At 37.3% G+C, this 16,549-nt stretch overlaps 1 protein-coding gene across 1 annotated transcript in view; it reads right to left on the bottom strand.

The window, feature by feature from the left end:
• Window positions 1-16,549, bottom strand: part of LOC131479996 (disks large homolog 1-like) — a 979,279-nt gene that overhangs the window by 298,213 nt on the left and 664,517 nt on the right. Inside the window, exon 6 of the mRNA XM_058662300.1 lies at window positions 6,564-6,590. Within this exon, the coding sequence (XP_058518283.1) occupies window positions 6,564-6,590 (27 nt within the window). The remainder of the gene's footprint in view (window positions 1-6,563; window positions 6,591-16,549) is intronic.

Below are 16,549 nucleotides of genomic sequence, written 5' to 3' on the forward strand. Positions count from 1 at the left end.
TGGTATAAAACATCAAGATGTGATGATCCAAAAGAGAACAATTTATCACTATTTCCTGGTATGGGCACATTGGATATTTTGATCTTTGGAGGGTACCTGACAATTAATACTGGATTGGTAACCAAAATTATTCCTGAAAACTATGATGGTGGATGCAAAACTAACCCTTTTTGTTAGGAAATGATGCCAGTCATCAGAAAGCTTAAAATCATACTATTCTTAGCACATATTCACACAACCTGTGCACATTATCATATTGAGGTGACAGTAAAAGTGCATTTATCATGAAAAAATACATTTTAGCTATTATACCGAAGGAAACAATTCTGCGATTCTCAGAGCCAAAAGCATGGGCTCTGTCATCAGATAAGCATGGATTTGACTCAGTTTCACAACCTGGGTAATCTATATAGACATTCTGACTCTTTTTATAATAATATGGAAATGATACTGTCTAACATAATAGAGTTGAAAAAGATGAGATGAAGTGGAAATAATCTTCCTTGCTCTAAATGCTCAACAAATATTAGTTCAGGTTCTCCTTAGTTGCCTTTTATTCTTCCATCACCAGTGTCTTTAAATATCAGTTATTTTCAAATAGTTAAAATCTAAAAATACTTTCTGACACTTACCTCTTATGCAGAGTATTTTAGGTGCTGGGTGTCCTAAATGAGAGGTTTTTTCCAATAGAATAAATGAAACTAGTGTACTGGTAGTCAATCTAATACAGAGTAGAAGTTCTGTACCAGAGCCGAAATAAACAAGAGGCCCCACTTGTTTACACTTCTACAGTAGCCCAGTTCCTTTTCCCTTCTATGAGACTACATTCCAGTCCTCCTCTGTGAACACACAGGAAAGCTGCCATTCTCTTGTTCCAACTGTGCTGAAGGTTTTCCTGCAACTAGTTTCCTGTGGTTACTCAAGTACAATCAAAAACACTTGACAGGGCAGCATCGGCTCTCAGGCAGCATGGTTGCAGGGCTGTCCTATTTGGATCCAAGTACAGAGAATCATCTGAGAAAACCTGCTCTCTTTGTTTAGAGATCAGGTGCTTTTCAGAGGACCATTCACTAGATTACCCACTAACCTCTGCTGTGGCCCCGAACAAGCCACCTGGCACTTAATAGCTCCTTAAGAATAACAGACACTAGTGAAGCAGATATGAAAATTTGTTGGCCTCTGTTTTCCATTACGTGTACCTTCAATAGAGTGTACACCAGAAGCTTTAAGAAATTGAGAATAGTGAAGATAACACTTTCATTCATGTAGCACGGTTATGTTTTATATATTCCTTCAAAAAGTTCACAAATGGAATTGTCGGTCTTTCCCTCTTTCTGTTTAGCCAGCCTTGGAGGGACAGAGTGGGGAAGGAAGGAAAAAAAACATGGAGGAAGGAAGCAAGAGAGGAAGGATAGAGGAAGAAAAGTTATTTTGGCACAAAACATTTGAAATCCATGCAGACATTTTCATAGCTTGATTCTTACGAAAATTTTGGTGGTTCCTGTTTGTATGGATTTCAAAATGTTTGGCACCAAAATAACTTATCTTTTAGTTATACTTCTTCATGGACTTTTTGAAGTTCATATTCATCTCCTTTCTTGTAAGAAACAGACATGCACTTACAGATTAATATATTGAATAAACTTGTCTTAAGACCCTAGTGTGTGATATCAGGGATTATAAAAATAAGTATGCACATTCATTCACTTATTTATTAAATTGTTCGTATATAGAACCTGGCACAATGACTCAATTGGCTGATCCTCCACTTCCAAGTGATGGGATCCCATATGGCTACCGGTTCGTGTCATGGTTGCTCTACTTCCCATCCAGCTTTCTGCTGGTGGCCTGAGAAGGCAGTGGAGGAAGCCCAAAGATCTTAGAACTCTATACCCACATGGGAGACTCGAAGGAGACTCTGCCTCCTGGCTTCAGATTGGCTCAGCTCTGACTGTTGCAGCTATTTGGGGAGTGAATGAGCAAATGGAAGATCTTTGTCTCTCCTTCTATCTGTAAATCTGGCATTCCAATAAAAAAATAAATCTTTAAATAAAATAAATTATTTGTATATAGCCTTCTAAAGGTGATTTGAAACATTAATATGCCATTGTTCCTATTCCTGAGAGGTGAAGGTAACATTATTCTTGGTTTACACTGAAGATACAAAGACTCAGTAAGACTGTAAGTCATCTATAAGTCATCCTTTACAATATTTGGCTGCTGAGTCTTACGTCAGCTCAATATTTTCTTCTCTAAAATACTTGTCTTCCAACTAGGCTGGCTATAAAAAGTAAGCAAAGGTTATATCCTTTTGGTGAAAACTAAGTAGACTGTATTGTAGAATTTCCATTATCCTGAAAAAGAGAGGGTATAGGAGTACCTAAAATCATGTTTCAAGCTTTCTAAACCACTACTCTCTTACATGTATACTATTATCTGACAACTAGAATATTTTCTTGTTGTTCTTTGAACAAACTCTGGTCATTTTTGATTCCAGGCTTTTACACACACAGCCCCATCCTATCCCAGTCTCCATAATTCTCAGCTGAATTGAAGACCAGAACTAACTATAACTGAAATTTAGAAGTGTGTTAGTAAAATTCCTATTTTTAAAAATAAAATATAGTATCATGGAAATTTGGTACAGTGGCTTAAATAACACCTGTATCCCATATTAAAGCACTTCATTTGAGTTCCAGATACACTATTACTGATACATTTTCTTGCTGGTGCACATTCTGGGCAGCAACAGATGGTGGCTCAAAAACTTGGGTCCCTGCCTCCAAATGGGAGATCAAGTATGAATTCCAAGCTCTTGGACTGGTCCATCTGTGGCTACCACAGGCATTCTAGGAGTGAACCAGCATATAGGAGATCAGTGAGGGGGTGAAGGGGGATGGGGAGAATGGAAGAGAAATCCCTGAGCCTAAGGAACTATATCATGAAAAAACATAATTATACTATATATATATATGTGTGTGTGTTTTATATTTGGTATAATTTTATTCATATATATATATATATATATATATATATATATATATATATATATATATATATTTGGGCCTGGCAGCGTGGCCTAGCGGCTAAAGGCCTTGCCTTGAATGCCCCGGGATCCCATACGGGCACCGGTTCTAATCCCAGCAGCTCCACTTCCCAGCCAGCTCCCTGCTTATGGCCTGGGAAAGCAGTTGAGGATGGCCCAAAGCTTTGGGACCCTGCACCCATGTGGGAGACCCAGAAGAGGTTCCTGGTTCCCGGCTTCGGATCGGCACAGCACCAGCTGTTGCGGCTCACTTGGGGAGTGAATCATTGGATGGAAGATCTTCCTCTCTGTCTCTCCTCCTCTCTGTATATCCGGCTTTCCAATAAAAATGAATAAAATCTTTAAAAGAATTATATATATATATGTATGTGTATGTGTGTGTGTGTGTGTGTGTGTGTGTGTGTGTGTATTTGAAAGGCAGATTTATAGAGCAAGGAAACCCATCTGCTGGTTCACTCCACAAATGGCTGAAATGCTCAGACCTGAGCTGATCTGAAGCCAGGAACCAGGAGGTTCCTCTGGATTTTTCATGTGGATGCAGGAGCCCCATAACTTAAGCCAGCCTCCACTGCTTTTCAGGCCACAAGCAGGGAAATGGACAGGAAGTAGAGCAGCTTGGACATGAATTGGTGACCATGTGGGATACCTGTATCCTGATGCGGATTCCTTCTGTTTATCTTCAAAACATTTTAGAATTCACCATACATGTCTCAACCTTCAGTCAATGTCAGATAAAATTTGCACAAGGATGTGTATCATTAACTATTTTGCTCATTCTATATCCAAAATACCTAAGAAGTGTTACCAGTGGTAAATTTTCATCAAATATTTGGTGATTTTATCATCCGAGTAAGATTTTTAATCAAAATGATAACAGAGGGAAACTGATTTTTGAAATAAGATGTTCTAACTTTAGAGCCCACCACATCATTAAGTTATGGGATAAGATCTGTCTTAAGCCAAAACCTAAATTTTTCTGTTCTTGAGTTAAGAGAGAAAAAATTTTGTTCAAAATTTTATATCAATCTTTATTCAAAATCTAAATGCCCCACTAGCTGTGGGCAATGACATAGATTGCATTGTACCTAGGCCTGTGCTACACTGTTGTAAGTAAAGCAGCTGATAGCTGACAGGCATCCTGGGCCTGGTTAAGGGCAAATCTGTGTTAACCATATCAGTATGCCAGCATAGTCACCTAGCATATTCCATTTTTGTTTTTTCTAAAGATATGTGGTGGGAGGGAGGCAGTGCCAGATCCATGAGCTCCAGGGTGTCCAGCAAGGCCCATGTTGCCTGCCTGAGTCTTTAAGCCCACCAGTACGGTGGGTGCCAGGTCCATAAGCCCTGTGGCCAGGGGTTCTGGCAGGCACCAGGTCACCTGGCCTGGTCCTTAGCACTGCCTGTGTGGTAGGTGCTGGGTCCATGAGCCCTGGGGGTGAGTGGTCAGGCAGCCTGTGATGCCAATGGCACCAGATCAAGTTCACTGGTCGCCTGGCAAGGTGCTTGTGGGGATACCGTGTGTGGGCTTGCAGGGAGTCTGGGGGATTGCAGGTGGTGGTGTACAGGGACATGAGGACTCACATCTAGAATTGGTGGTCTGATCATAGAGTATATGTATCAGAATTGGGCCTCCTCAATTGAAAAGATGGAGCAGTGGCTGGCAGGCCCAGATGCACACAGAGGATATGGCAGTCCACTGGGACCTACAGGGGGAATCTGGTACCATAGCAAAGGAAGGAGGACAGAATAAATTACTCAACTACCCCACCCAAGCACTGACAGGAAATATCTAGGCAAATGGAGACTAAGTTCGACTATGTCAGCCAATGGACCTTGGAAGGATATCTTCATGCTTGGGTTGATGAGACTGATAGCATTTCAAAACTATGGAAACCACTTTAGCAGAACCGTTGGAACATGATCCACATTGGGGACCCTAAGTTGATAATGGGTAGCCTTTCCCCATCCCTGGGTGCTAGGGCAGTTGGGAGGCTGGCTGTGGCTTCTCCCCTTATTTTTCCAGTTCCCCCGGGTACAGGAAGAAGAAAAGAAAAAGAAGTTTGGAAGCTATGGTCTCACCCACTTTCCCGTAACCTTCAATTCTTCCCACTCAGATTAGTTATGTAAACAACATCAACAATAAAAATTAAAAAATGAAAAACCTGAATGTTATATATAAATTACACACCTATTAATTTTTTAAGTTATATAACACACAACACTCAATAACACTTTTACATTCATGACAGCATTAACTCTGCAAAGACTGAAAATAGCCAAAGTTGTACATCTTAAACATCAATACTTCCAAAATCTTTTTTAAAATTCCTTAGCTTTTTGTTTTTAACAGACTTACCATAATAGCTAAAATTCAATAATATAATCATAATCCCTTTCTGCATTCCTTCTTTTCACTCCAACCCTCCCTCCATCTTTTCTTTTTCTTTTTTAGTATTATATATCTTTTAAATTTACATTGTAGTCAAAGACTTAACGCTCAACATTTTGAAAATCTATCACATAAATAGAGTGGTTTCTAAGATCCCAGAATACTCCTTAATAACTTCATAAAGATGCAAAGTTGAATGATATATCATAGGAAGTTAAGGACCAGATACTTGGGTTATAGGTATAATTTATTGCTATAGCACATGATTAAGTGAAAAATTATTGTTAATAAAATCCCTAAGGCAATTCAATTTGCTTTAATATCTAATTAACACTTCACAATGGTTTCTAGATTGGGTAATTGAGAAATACAATACTTCTAAGATCGCAACCAGGCTTTGAGATACTCAATTAAGCCAAGAATTTCTCCTTATTAGCAATGTTTTCAGTTGACTGCAGAGATAGTTTTGCAGAAAAAGAACAAATAATTTTCTTAAAATAGCTGAAGTATTTGTACTTTTAAAGGGATTGTTGGCGATTTAGTTTTTAACTCTTATATCACAACACTATTCCCTGGGATACAGTAGGCAGACTTAAATCTATAAGGCAAAAAGGAAGAATCGGAAATCCCAGGGAGCAGGGATAGTACTAAGCCTAATTCAGCATCTAGGTTACACACTGCTTTTTGGTTCATGGGCTTAACCTCACTTAATCATTCAATGAACAGCTGTGATCTATATCTATCTGCATCTACAGCTATATCTAGCTGTATCTCCTACCTATTGCTTTGTCTGCCTATTCTTTTTTTTTTATCTTTCATCTTTTATCTTCAGAAAAAACTTCACAAAGCTTTACAACCTGTCCTAGGCTTCAAATATCAAGAAAATTAGTGTTTTTTTATTATTGCAACAAAATATGTAAATAAGCATTAGAAATAATTTGGAGAGTTAAAACACTGGGATTCAAACAGGTACCCTGATTTTAAAAGCAAAAGAAAGCCAAACCTAGACAGTTATTGCTCAGAGACTCTCACATAAATAAAAAAGAAGTTTGCAATGCTCATCCTAATCCCATACTTCTCTGTTTTAGCACGTACGTGAAGGAAATCATAGTATTCATATGGACTCACCATTTCATGTCCCCTCTCCTCAAGCACCTGTGGAGGTACAGCAAAAATCAATTGTTGCTATGTGCAATTATTTGCATATCAAAACTCAAAAAGGCAAACTGTATTTTATTGATATTCTTGAACAGATTTTTTTGTTAAATAAATAGTTCATCATTAGTAACAAAGTACAGTTGATCACAATGCAGTAATAACTATTAACATTACACTTGACAACACTTGCTTAGAAGAGATTAGCAGGCCCTACAGCGTGGCCTAGCAACTAAAGTCCTCGCCTTGAACGCCCCGGCATCCCATACAGGCACCGGTTCTAATCCCAGCAGCTCCACTTTCCAGCCAGCTCCCTGCTTATGGCCTGGGAAAGCAGTTGAGGATGGCCCAAAGCCTTGGGACTCTGCGCCCACGTGGGAGACCTGGAAGAGGTTCCTGGTTCCCGGCTTCGGATTGGCACGCACCAGCCGTTGCGGCTCACTTGGGGAGTGAATCATCGGACAGAAGATCTTCCTCTCTGTCTCTCCTCCTCTCTGTATATCTGACTTTGTAATAAAATAAATAAATCTTTAAAAAAAAAAGAGATTAGCACTCCACAAAAAATAAAAGCCTCCTTTTTACAAAGAACAATATTAGATCAAATGAGTTTTTTCTTTGATATGAGTAGTAAGCTATGGGCGAAGCATACAGTACACCTCCTTTATTATTTTATCAGCAAGTTTTAAAGTAGAAGAACTCCGCATTAGGTTCTCCTCCAAAAGAGCAGGCAGTGGGCAATATTTTGGCTGAACCACTGGTATGTTGGAGGTGGTTTGTTCCAGAGAAATAACCAAATACTTAAGACGTCCCATGGTCTACTTCAGCAAAAAGCAGGCTATTAGTGGAGAATACATGTGGTTTAAAAAACGAGGGGCTTCAGCTAAAATTATTTCTTTAGGGCTTGCCTGGCTTTCTAGTTTAGGATTATCTAATCTCTGTATTTCATTTTTTTTTTCATTCACTCAAGTATATGTATTGAGCTTCTTTTAGTTAAATACAGTTTTCTTGGAAACATGATGGAAAACAGAAATAACCCCCAGATTTCACAGATCTTACATTCTAGTGAAAGAAACAAACACACTGTAAAAAAAATAACTATTTACAAAAAATATTACGAAGTACTACATATTGTGAGAATTTTTTTTTTACTAAAATGTTATGAAGAGAACGGGTGTGTCAGGATGTATATTAGATAAAGAACTAAAACAAAGCCTTTTTTTTTCTGTTCTAGAAGTTATGAGCAAAAGAGCAGTAATCACACATTGTTTGGGAAAAAAATAAACTTGATTCATTCAAGAAATTGCAAGAAGGCCAATGTAGCTAAAACAAGGAAAGAAGGAAGAAACATACGTATTTTGGTAAAGTTGTTATCCTTGAAAAAAATAAATCTTTCTGGCTGATAGATGAAGCTGTGACTGGACAAGGAAGGTAGTGGAAGAAAGGACATTAGTCAGAAAAATAATTCTCATATATATGAGAGACATTCTTAATTTGGAATATTTGATAGGCACAGACAGAAGCAACAGTATCAGGATTGAGTAGTAGCTGGATTTGGCACACTTTCAGTGTAGATCATACAGGATTTTCTGATGTGTTAGATGTAGGCTCTTAAGGAAATAAACAGTTAAGCATTTTTTATTTATTTACTTATTTGAACTGGGAAAATGCTGAGGTGAGGGAAATCAAGAATTATGTCTTAATGTGATAAGTTTCATATGACCATTAGATAGCCAAGTAGAGACGTTGAATTTTAGAGTTAAGTACATACAAAGAAAAGAAGGAAAGAGATAGGAACTAGAGACAAAATTTTGGGAATCATGTGTACATAAATGTTATTTAGGTTATTTAAAGTCATGGAATTTGTCTTAACACAGAATGAAGATGACTAGAGAAGGGCTAAGTTCCACGACTCAGCTTTAGTCAACAATATTTAGAGACCAAAAGAGCATGAAAACCCAGTAAAAGAGATAAAGAGTAGTCAGCAATGTAAACAGAAAATCAGATTTTGTTGTACTACCTCCAGCTAAGGAAAATGTATTTTTATTTATCCTTTAAACATTTAATTGTAATACAGAATACATATTGACAAGCACACTAAGTAAATAGATAAATGAGTTTTAGGTCCTCTGAGAACATTCATAACCAATACCCAAATGAAGAAAAAAACATTACTAGCACCCAAGAGTCCTCAACACTTGCTTTCTTTCAGTTATGTTTCAGTGTTGGAAAGAAGAGTATATCGTTGCTTACATGGTATGTTTCAGTGTTTCATAGACACACACACACACACATATATACATATATATGTCTGATGTATAGATCATCCATACGATTTTTACTCTCTATATTAATTAAAAGCAAGAGATGTACTATCAGGAGTGGGGAAGATGCAGCTGCTGGCCATAGATATGAAACCATATGATCAGGAGCCCTCCCTGCTACAGGAAATTTTTAACAAATAACAGCATGACTTGATATAGAAGCACAGAGCAGACTATATCTGGACTCTTGAGTTCACAGATTGTTGATGCTGGAGACTGAGGTCAAACTCTACAGACAATGGTCAGCGAGCAGACAAAAGTTTAAGACCAAGGTCGAGACCTATGCACGAGGGTCCGCATTTGGGCAATAGTCAAGGCTACAGAACTGTGTGTTTGAAGGATATCCTTGAGAAAGTCACATACTGACTTCAGTACTTGGGTCACACTGTTGCCTTCTTCTGATCATCAAGCATTGGCTGGTTAACATCAATATGGGATATAACTATCAATATTTGGGCCACATTTCAAATCCTGTAAGCTGACTCCCTTGCCAATTCTACAAAAGAGTGAGGCAGTAAGCCTCTAGGTCGACCTTCTTCATCTGAGAAGGAGGCTTCTCTCTGGTTGCGTGCTTTCGTGCTCTTTATCATGTGTCTAATTTCTTATTTTCTCAATTGCATGTTGGCTCCTCCCCAATCCTAGTCATGCTGTGCTGGTCACAGTACTACCAAGACAACCAGAGGAAGGACCTGAAATTTAATAAACCTATAGCAGTTTAATTTTTAAATTGATAATTTTGTTTGGTCCACACATGAAGTTTTAAATATCCAAATGACTCTTGGTAAAGAAAAATCTCCCCTCTCACCTCTAGGAGGTTAAGAAAGATGAAGTGTAAGAGTTGACCAACACATTTTCGGAATTTGGATATCATCAGAGACTAACTAAAACTTTTTCAGTGAAGTAGGTTGAAAGAAGAATGAAAAGTGAGAAAATGGAGAACCTTGAGTCTGGACTACTCCTCTCATGACCTTTGCTAAATGTGAGACAAAAAAATGGAAGTGGGTAAGGACATGGGCATGATTATATCATTTATAAGTAATCATTTTGAATATTAAAGAATTAGGAAGAGTAGGGCTCGGCAGTGTGGCCTAGTGGCTAAGGTCCTCGCCTTGATCCCAAATGGCCGCTGGTTCTTATCCCGGCAGCTCCACTTCCTCTCTATCTCTCCTCCTCTCAGTATATCTGACTTTGTAATAAAAATAAAATAAATCTTTAAAAAAAAAAAGAATTAGGAAGAGTAGATCATTATAAACTCTACAGTACCATACAAATATTATATAATATTTTGACAGCAAAAAGCAAAGATGAAATGAATCATAATAAATATTATCCTTTTAGGTACTGAAGTTACCTGCTATAGTTGGAATATTTTAAAATAGATGTTCACATTATATACTTATGTGTATATTCTATAACTTTTATAGCATTAGTTATATAAAATATAACAATAAGTGTGTTCGATAGAACAAAATATTGGGGGAATGTTGGAGTAAATGGTCTTACTAAACAGAAGAACAATTTATAAAGAAAATCTGCTGGAAGTTTAAAAAGGTGTAAAATAAACCCGACATACATTTTATAAAAATCGGTAATTTTAAATATTTCAGATTTATTTCAAAATCAATCATGTAACAAATTGATGGAGACCATAAAAATGATCAGTGATTTCAAGGGGATCTGGTATTGTTAAATAGTCAAGGCAGGACAATTTTTAGTGTAGTAAAAAGACTCTAGGATATTATACTGATGAATGTCTGTCATTATACAATTGTCAAAACCCATAGAAACTACAATGCCAAAGGTGAGCTCTCACACAAGCTATGAAGTCTGTGATTGTGACTTGCCAATCACAGTAGGCTCATGGATCCTAACAAATGTTTTACTACAGTGATGTCTATTAATGGATGTTGAAGAAGTCAGGAGTTTATGGAAAATCCCTGTACCTTTCTTCTTCATTTTGCTATGGACCTAAATTGATATTTTAAAAGGCTTGAAAATCAAAAGGCAAACAAAATCCTTAGGAAATTCATGGATTGTTGTGAGGAAATAATGTATCAGGACTAAAAATTTTGAGGCTATGCAACATTCACAATGTCCATTTTGCTGTCATATTCAAAGTACTAATGTTAGAAAAAATTTTAAATACAAACGCAAAAAATATGGTTTGAAAGTAATGGATGTGCTCCAGATGCTTAATGAGTGTTTCAGCAAATATAATCTCAGACTCCTATTGTATTAGGAAAAAAAAATGTTCTGCACATCACTTAGATCATAAAAGGTGCTCCAAAAATGTTTGCAAGGGCGGCATTACGCCTAAAAGGTTAAACTCCCAACTGGGAAGCCAGCACCCCATATGGGCCACAGTTAGTGTCCTGGTTAGTGTACACAGTGTATATGTGTATGTGCGTGTGTGTCTGTCTGTCTGTTGCTGTTCTTCTGGCTTTTGGCCCAGGATGAATGGCTAATTAACATTACTGTGTGTGATCTGTGGATAGATATTAGTCAACAGTCCATTTCCTATCTATTAGAAAGTATATATTAAAAGTAAGAGTAAGAGCTTAGAAACTTTCACAAGAGTTTCACAGAGAAATTATTAATCGTTAAAAAGTTTAAAAAGTGAATGTATCTTATGTTTATGTTTAAACAATAACAAATTTTGCTGAATTTTGCATAAGTACTAGTTTTTAAGATTGTAAATTTAGGAGTCAGCGCAGTGCTGTTTCAGGCTAATCCTCTACCTGTGGCTCAGGCACCCCATAAAAAGGCACTGATTAAAGTTCCCGCTCCTCCACTTCCAATCCAGCTCCTCATTGATGTGCCTGGAATAGCACACAGGACAGCCCACATACCTGGGCCACTGCATCCAAATGGGAGACATTGAAGAGGCTCCTGGATCCTGGCTTTGGACCAGCTAAGCTCTGGCAGTTAAGGCCATTTGGGGAGTCAATCAAAGGATGCAAGCTCATTCTTTCTCTTTTTCTCTCTCACTTTCTCCCTTTCTCTTTCTATTTTTAACACACTTTGAAGTAAAATAAATAAATCTTTTTTAAAAGGTTGCAACTTTAAATAGAAATGCAGAGATACATACATGCACATACACATAACTTTTCATCACAGATAGTTGGACAACATTGAATTAGAGGATCTCTAAAGTCCTTATGCTTTCATATCCTGTAAGAAAAGCCCTCTTTCTAATTTTCTTGAGGCTCACCAGTTCCAGAGGAAGAGGAAGTGGTGATTGCTGTTGATCTCCAAAGAGATACTTTTTCTACATCGAGGAGCTGATCGTGAAGATGGTGATGATGATGCTTTAAACAGTTCCTGAGTGTTTGCTATGTGCTGACCTAAGTGCACCATTTCTTTTAATACCTGATCTTAATGCTGTTACAACATCCCACAGAATAAGCCAATTAAACCCCAGAAAGAAACATAAAGTAGACTTAAGTACAGGTCTATGTGATTCTAAATCCTGTGTAGTTTCAGCTACACCATGTTGCTTCCAAACCATATTGCCTTCTCAAAGGAAGCTGTCCTCCATTTCTACCCTATTATCTGAGGTTCACCCGATGACAGAGGCAATCCTCTGAAGTTCACGCACAAGGGGGTGCTTGTCACTTGGTATAATACCATGGGAACTCACCATTACCTTGACAAGCATGTGAAATCACAGAAGCTCAGAACTTCAAAGTACCTTATGAATAACCTACGTCTCTATCCCAATGTTTATTTTAACTGGGAATACGTCTAGTGATAGGAACTCATGACAAGCAGACAGACTTCATTCTCTTAGGATATTCTTACTGTGGAAGAATGATGTAGTTCATATGGAATCATTCTCTGCAATTTCCCTTATTTGATCCAAATCCTACCATCTGGAACCATGCAAAACAGCACGTGTAGAATTTCACTACATTGCTGCAATGAGCTATACAATTGGATTTTGTACAAAAGTCATGAAATTGTTAGACAGATGATGGGTTGAATCATGACCACAACATTCAACTACGATCTGAGGCAAGATAGTTATTCTCAGTTACGCTGTCTGTAAGCTTTGTATCACTAAATTGTCATGATGAGTAAGTAGGATTACATCAGTTGAAAGCACAGTACAGGTACGGTTAGTCCACAGGCTCAACATTCACCAACTTATCCAACTATGATTCAATGATTCATGAGGTGAAAATAACTGAAAACAACAACAACAAAAACTGTGCCTCTATTGAGAAGTCCTTTTCTTGCTTGCAATTATTCCCTAAAGAATGAGGTACAGCAACTACATAGACAGCCTTTACATTGTAATAGCTATCAGTGACCCAGAGGTGGATACTGGAGAGGGAACAGGCATTTATTCTAGCAATGAATTCGCCTGCCTCCCATGTCAGAATGGTTGGGTTTGTGTTTTGGCTCCTTTCTTGACCCCAGCTTCCTGAAAATTTAGACCCTGTGAAACAGCAGTTTATAACCCAAGTACTTGGGTCTTGCCACTCACTGTAAGATCTGGATGACATTCCCTGGTCCTAGCTCTGATCCTAGCCAGACCATTTTCCAGTCCTTTTCATTGTGGGCATTTGGGGAGAAAAATAGGGGAGCTTTCTGTATGTTTTACTAGTCCTTTAATTTTTTTTCCTTCTTCTGCTTTTCAAATGTAAAAATAATACATTACTTTATGAAAATCATTTATAATTATTTAAAATATAATTGTAATATAAATGTATAAACTTTAATATGAAATTAAATTTTAAATTACATATTTAAATTTAATGTAAAATAAATGTAAATAGAATTAAAACAAATATAATTAAAATCAAATACATCAAATATATAATTATGTGAATTTATAGTTTTATAAGATTAATAATAAATTTCATTTTCTTTCCAAAAGTCCATAACAATGTATATTATCCTAAAATATTAATCATTGCATAAAGATATTTTAATTTCTAACAATATTAGTAATAGCAATGTTTAATAATAATTACACAGGAAAATGTGAATTATATGTAGATATTAGATCATTTAATATAAGGAACTTCAGTATCCCAAGATTTTTATAACTGTAGACAATTACATAACATCACCTAATGATAACAAGAGATCACTGCATTCAAAACAGATTTTTGAACTGACTCTTGATTGCACTCAATGCATTTTTTGATTGTTTGACCCTCCCAAATACTCTTTTGATACTGATCCATTCTGCTTGTTTCTTATTGTGTAGGCATCCTTTTCTCTAGGGCACTTCAGAGATAGAAGTAATTCCACAAATGAGAGTAATGTTCGATGTTTTCATTCATGTTTTCATGTTTTGATTCAAATTTATATTTACACACACTGTATGAATCTGCAGGAACATGCTGACCTTTCATTGCTGAGGAGCTAGAGCTCTTTGCAGACCAGTTATGTAGGTATACTAAGTGGATGCTCCTGAAGGCTGCTTTTCTACAAAATACATTATTCAATTAACACATAAGTTGCTTATTAATTATAAAACCAAATTGCCACTAGTGCCAGCTGCTGGACTAGCATCTGAGGATGGAGATAGAAATAAGACTAACAGAGCCTTTGCCTTTGCAAAACATTCAGGACAGAGCTGACCAACACTGAATAAATGTGACGAATGTAAAGCTATGCAGGCAATAAAGCAGCATAAAACAGATAAGCCTGTGTTTTGCCCTGGATTTTGTAACTGTTAGCTTATGTTGAGGTCTCAATTAGAGCCACTCATGAGTATAAATAATAGAACGATCAAAATAATTCATACTATCGCCTCTTTTCTGCTAAGCCATACTTCATTGTGATGCCTGATCACCTGTGATAATCCATCTCTTTATTTAAATCAAACACTGCTGCAAATTCAGTCAACTGCTTTTGAGAACAAATGTTCCAAAGGCTGTTACTGGGGATCAGCAGCCATTTCACTTTGCTGCAATAAGCAGATTTGTTCACATCAGAGAAGTGCCTATAGTAAAAACAACATCTTTTTTTCAAGAAAAGCAGGCACAATGATTGATGACAACATTTTTCCAATTGCAACATGACCACTGCTTCATATGCTACCAGAAAGAAGTAATCACTTTGCATTCTGGTGAATTCAATCAGAAGTATAATTGTTCTTGGGGAAAAAAATAAACCTGCACATAAGCAGTGAGATTTGTTCTCTGAATATTTTTCAAACTCAGCCTGCAAAAACTATGATTTTGTGAAATTATAGTATTAATGTATCATTTTTTCCATTCAAGATACTCTCAGAACACAGTACATTAATGGTGTAATGGACTACTCACATCAGTTTTGTTTTCCTAAGCTGTAGAAATTAATTGCCATTACTAATGCAACCTGTTTTAAAAAAATGTTTCAGTTTAGAATCCTGGACATCTCATTAATTTCCTCACCTCCTAGAGGATTCAGGAGTGGGGAACCCTTTTCCTGCCAAAAGACATTTTGATATTTATAACACTGTTTGCAAGCCACACAAAATTATGAACTTAAAAAATAGACTATTACAAATTTATTGAGTTTCAGGTCCTTCCTGAGGTTGCCTAAGCTGGGCCAGACCAAATGATTTTGCAGGGCCTAAATGGCACATGAGCAGTTCATCTCCCACTCCCCCTTAAATCAATAGCGGCCAACAGAGTCCAAGCTTTACTTTCACATTCCTGAGATTTCATTCTCTAGGAAATGAATCACTGAATTAGTGGCGACCTCACTGTCTCCGCCCCAGGGCTGTTATGCTTCTGATTGCTTGAACAGGCTTGTGAGGCGCTCTGTCCTTTCATATATTCTTTCAAAGGAAAGGGTGAACTCAACAGAAAAAAATTGTTTCCATAAACTGGGTAGTAAATAGGCTTTCGTACCAAATACTATGTGTTTACCAATAGTCTTGAACTTCCTTAGGGGAGAGAAAAGAATAACAGAAAAGCAAGTTGTTTCAGATAATATGAACCTCTTTTGCTGGTTTCTCCAGGTTGCATCAGCCCTACTGGACTTCGTACATCTCTCCATGACTATACTATTTATTCTGTATTTAAATTTCCATCTGTTTCATCTGTGACACTGTAAGTATCACATTTCAAGGACAGCAACCCAATTTCTTCTGATGTTTTACACTTACTCTTAAGGACATGGCTCTCAATAGTTGTTAAATATGTCAGATAAATCTCAATTACATGTTTCATTCTTTCTCAGCTAGTAGTTATATTTGGATGATACATGCCAAAATACTAAAAGCAAAAGGATGTGTGCAACTAATGCATAACTGTCTATCTCTCGCATCTCTTTGCCTGGGGAGGATTTTCCAAGTGGAATGACACTGCTGCCTTCACTGCACAGCAAGCCAGAAGCACTGAAGGATTAACTCCCCTCCTAATGACAGCCATCAAGCAATAACTGACAGGAGTTGATACATAATTGGTCTTTTGCCTCTAGAATGACATAACTTCTGGGGATTTCTCAACTTTAGTCACCCACAGAGAGAGCTGCCTCAAAAACACATCGTTACTGGGTACCTTTGCATGCTTGTCACACTTGTCCATGGCCCTACCACCTGCAAACACCACATTTGTACTCCAATCATTGACTCAAGGCCTACTTCCAGGCCAAACTCACTTCATGTATGAACCAAGTTGACCAAACAAGTTC

The sequence above is a fragment of the Ochotona princeps genome, chromosome 4 (assembly GCF_030435755.1).
Source record: "Ochotona princeps isolate mOchPri1 chromosome 4, mOchPri1.hap1, whole genome shotgun sequence".
Taxonomy (NCBI): Eukaryota; Metazoa; Chordata; class Mammalia; order Lagomorpha; family Ochotonidae; genus Ochotona; species Ochotona princeps.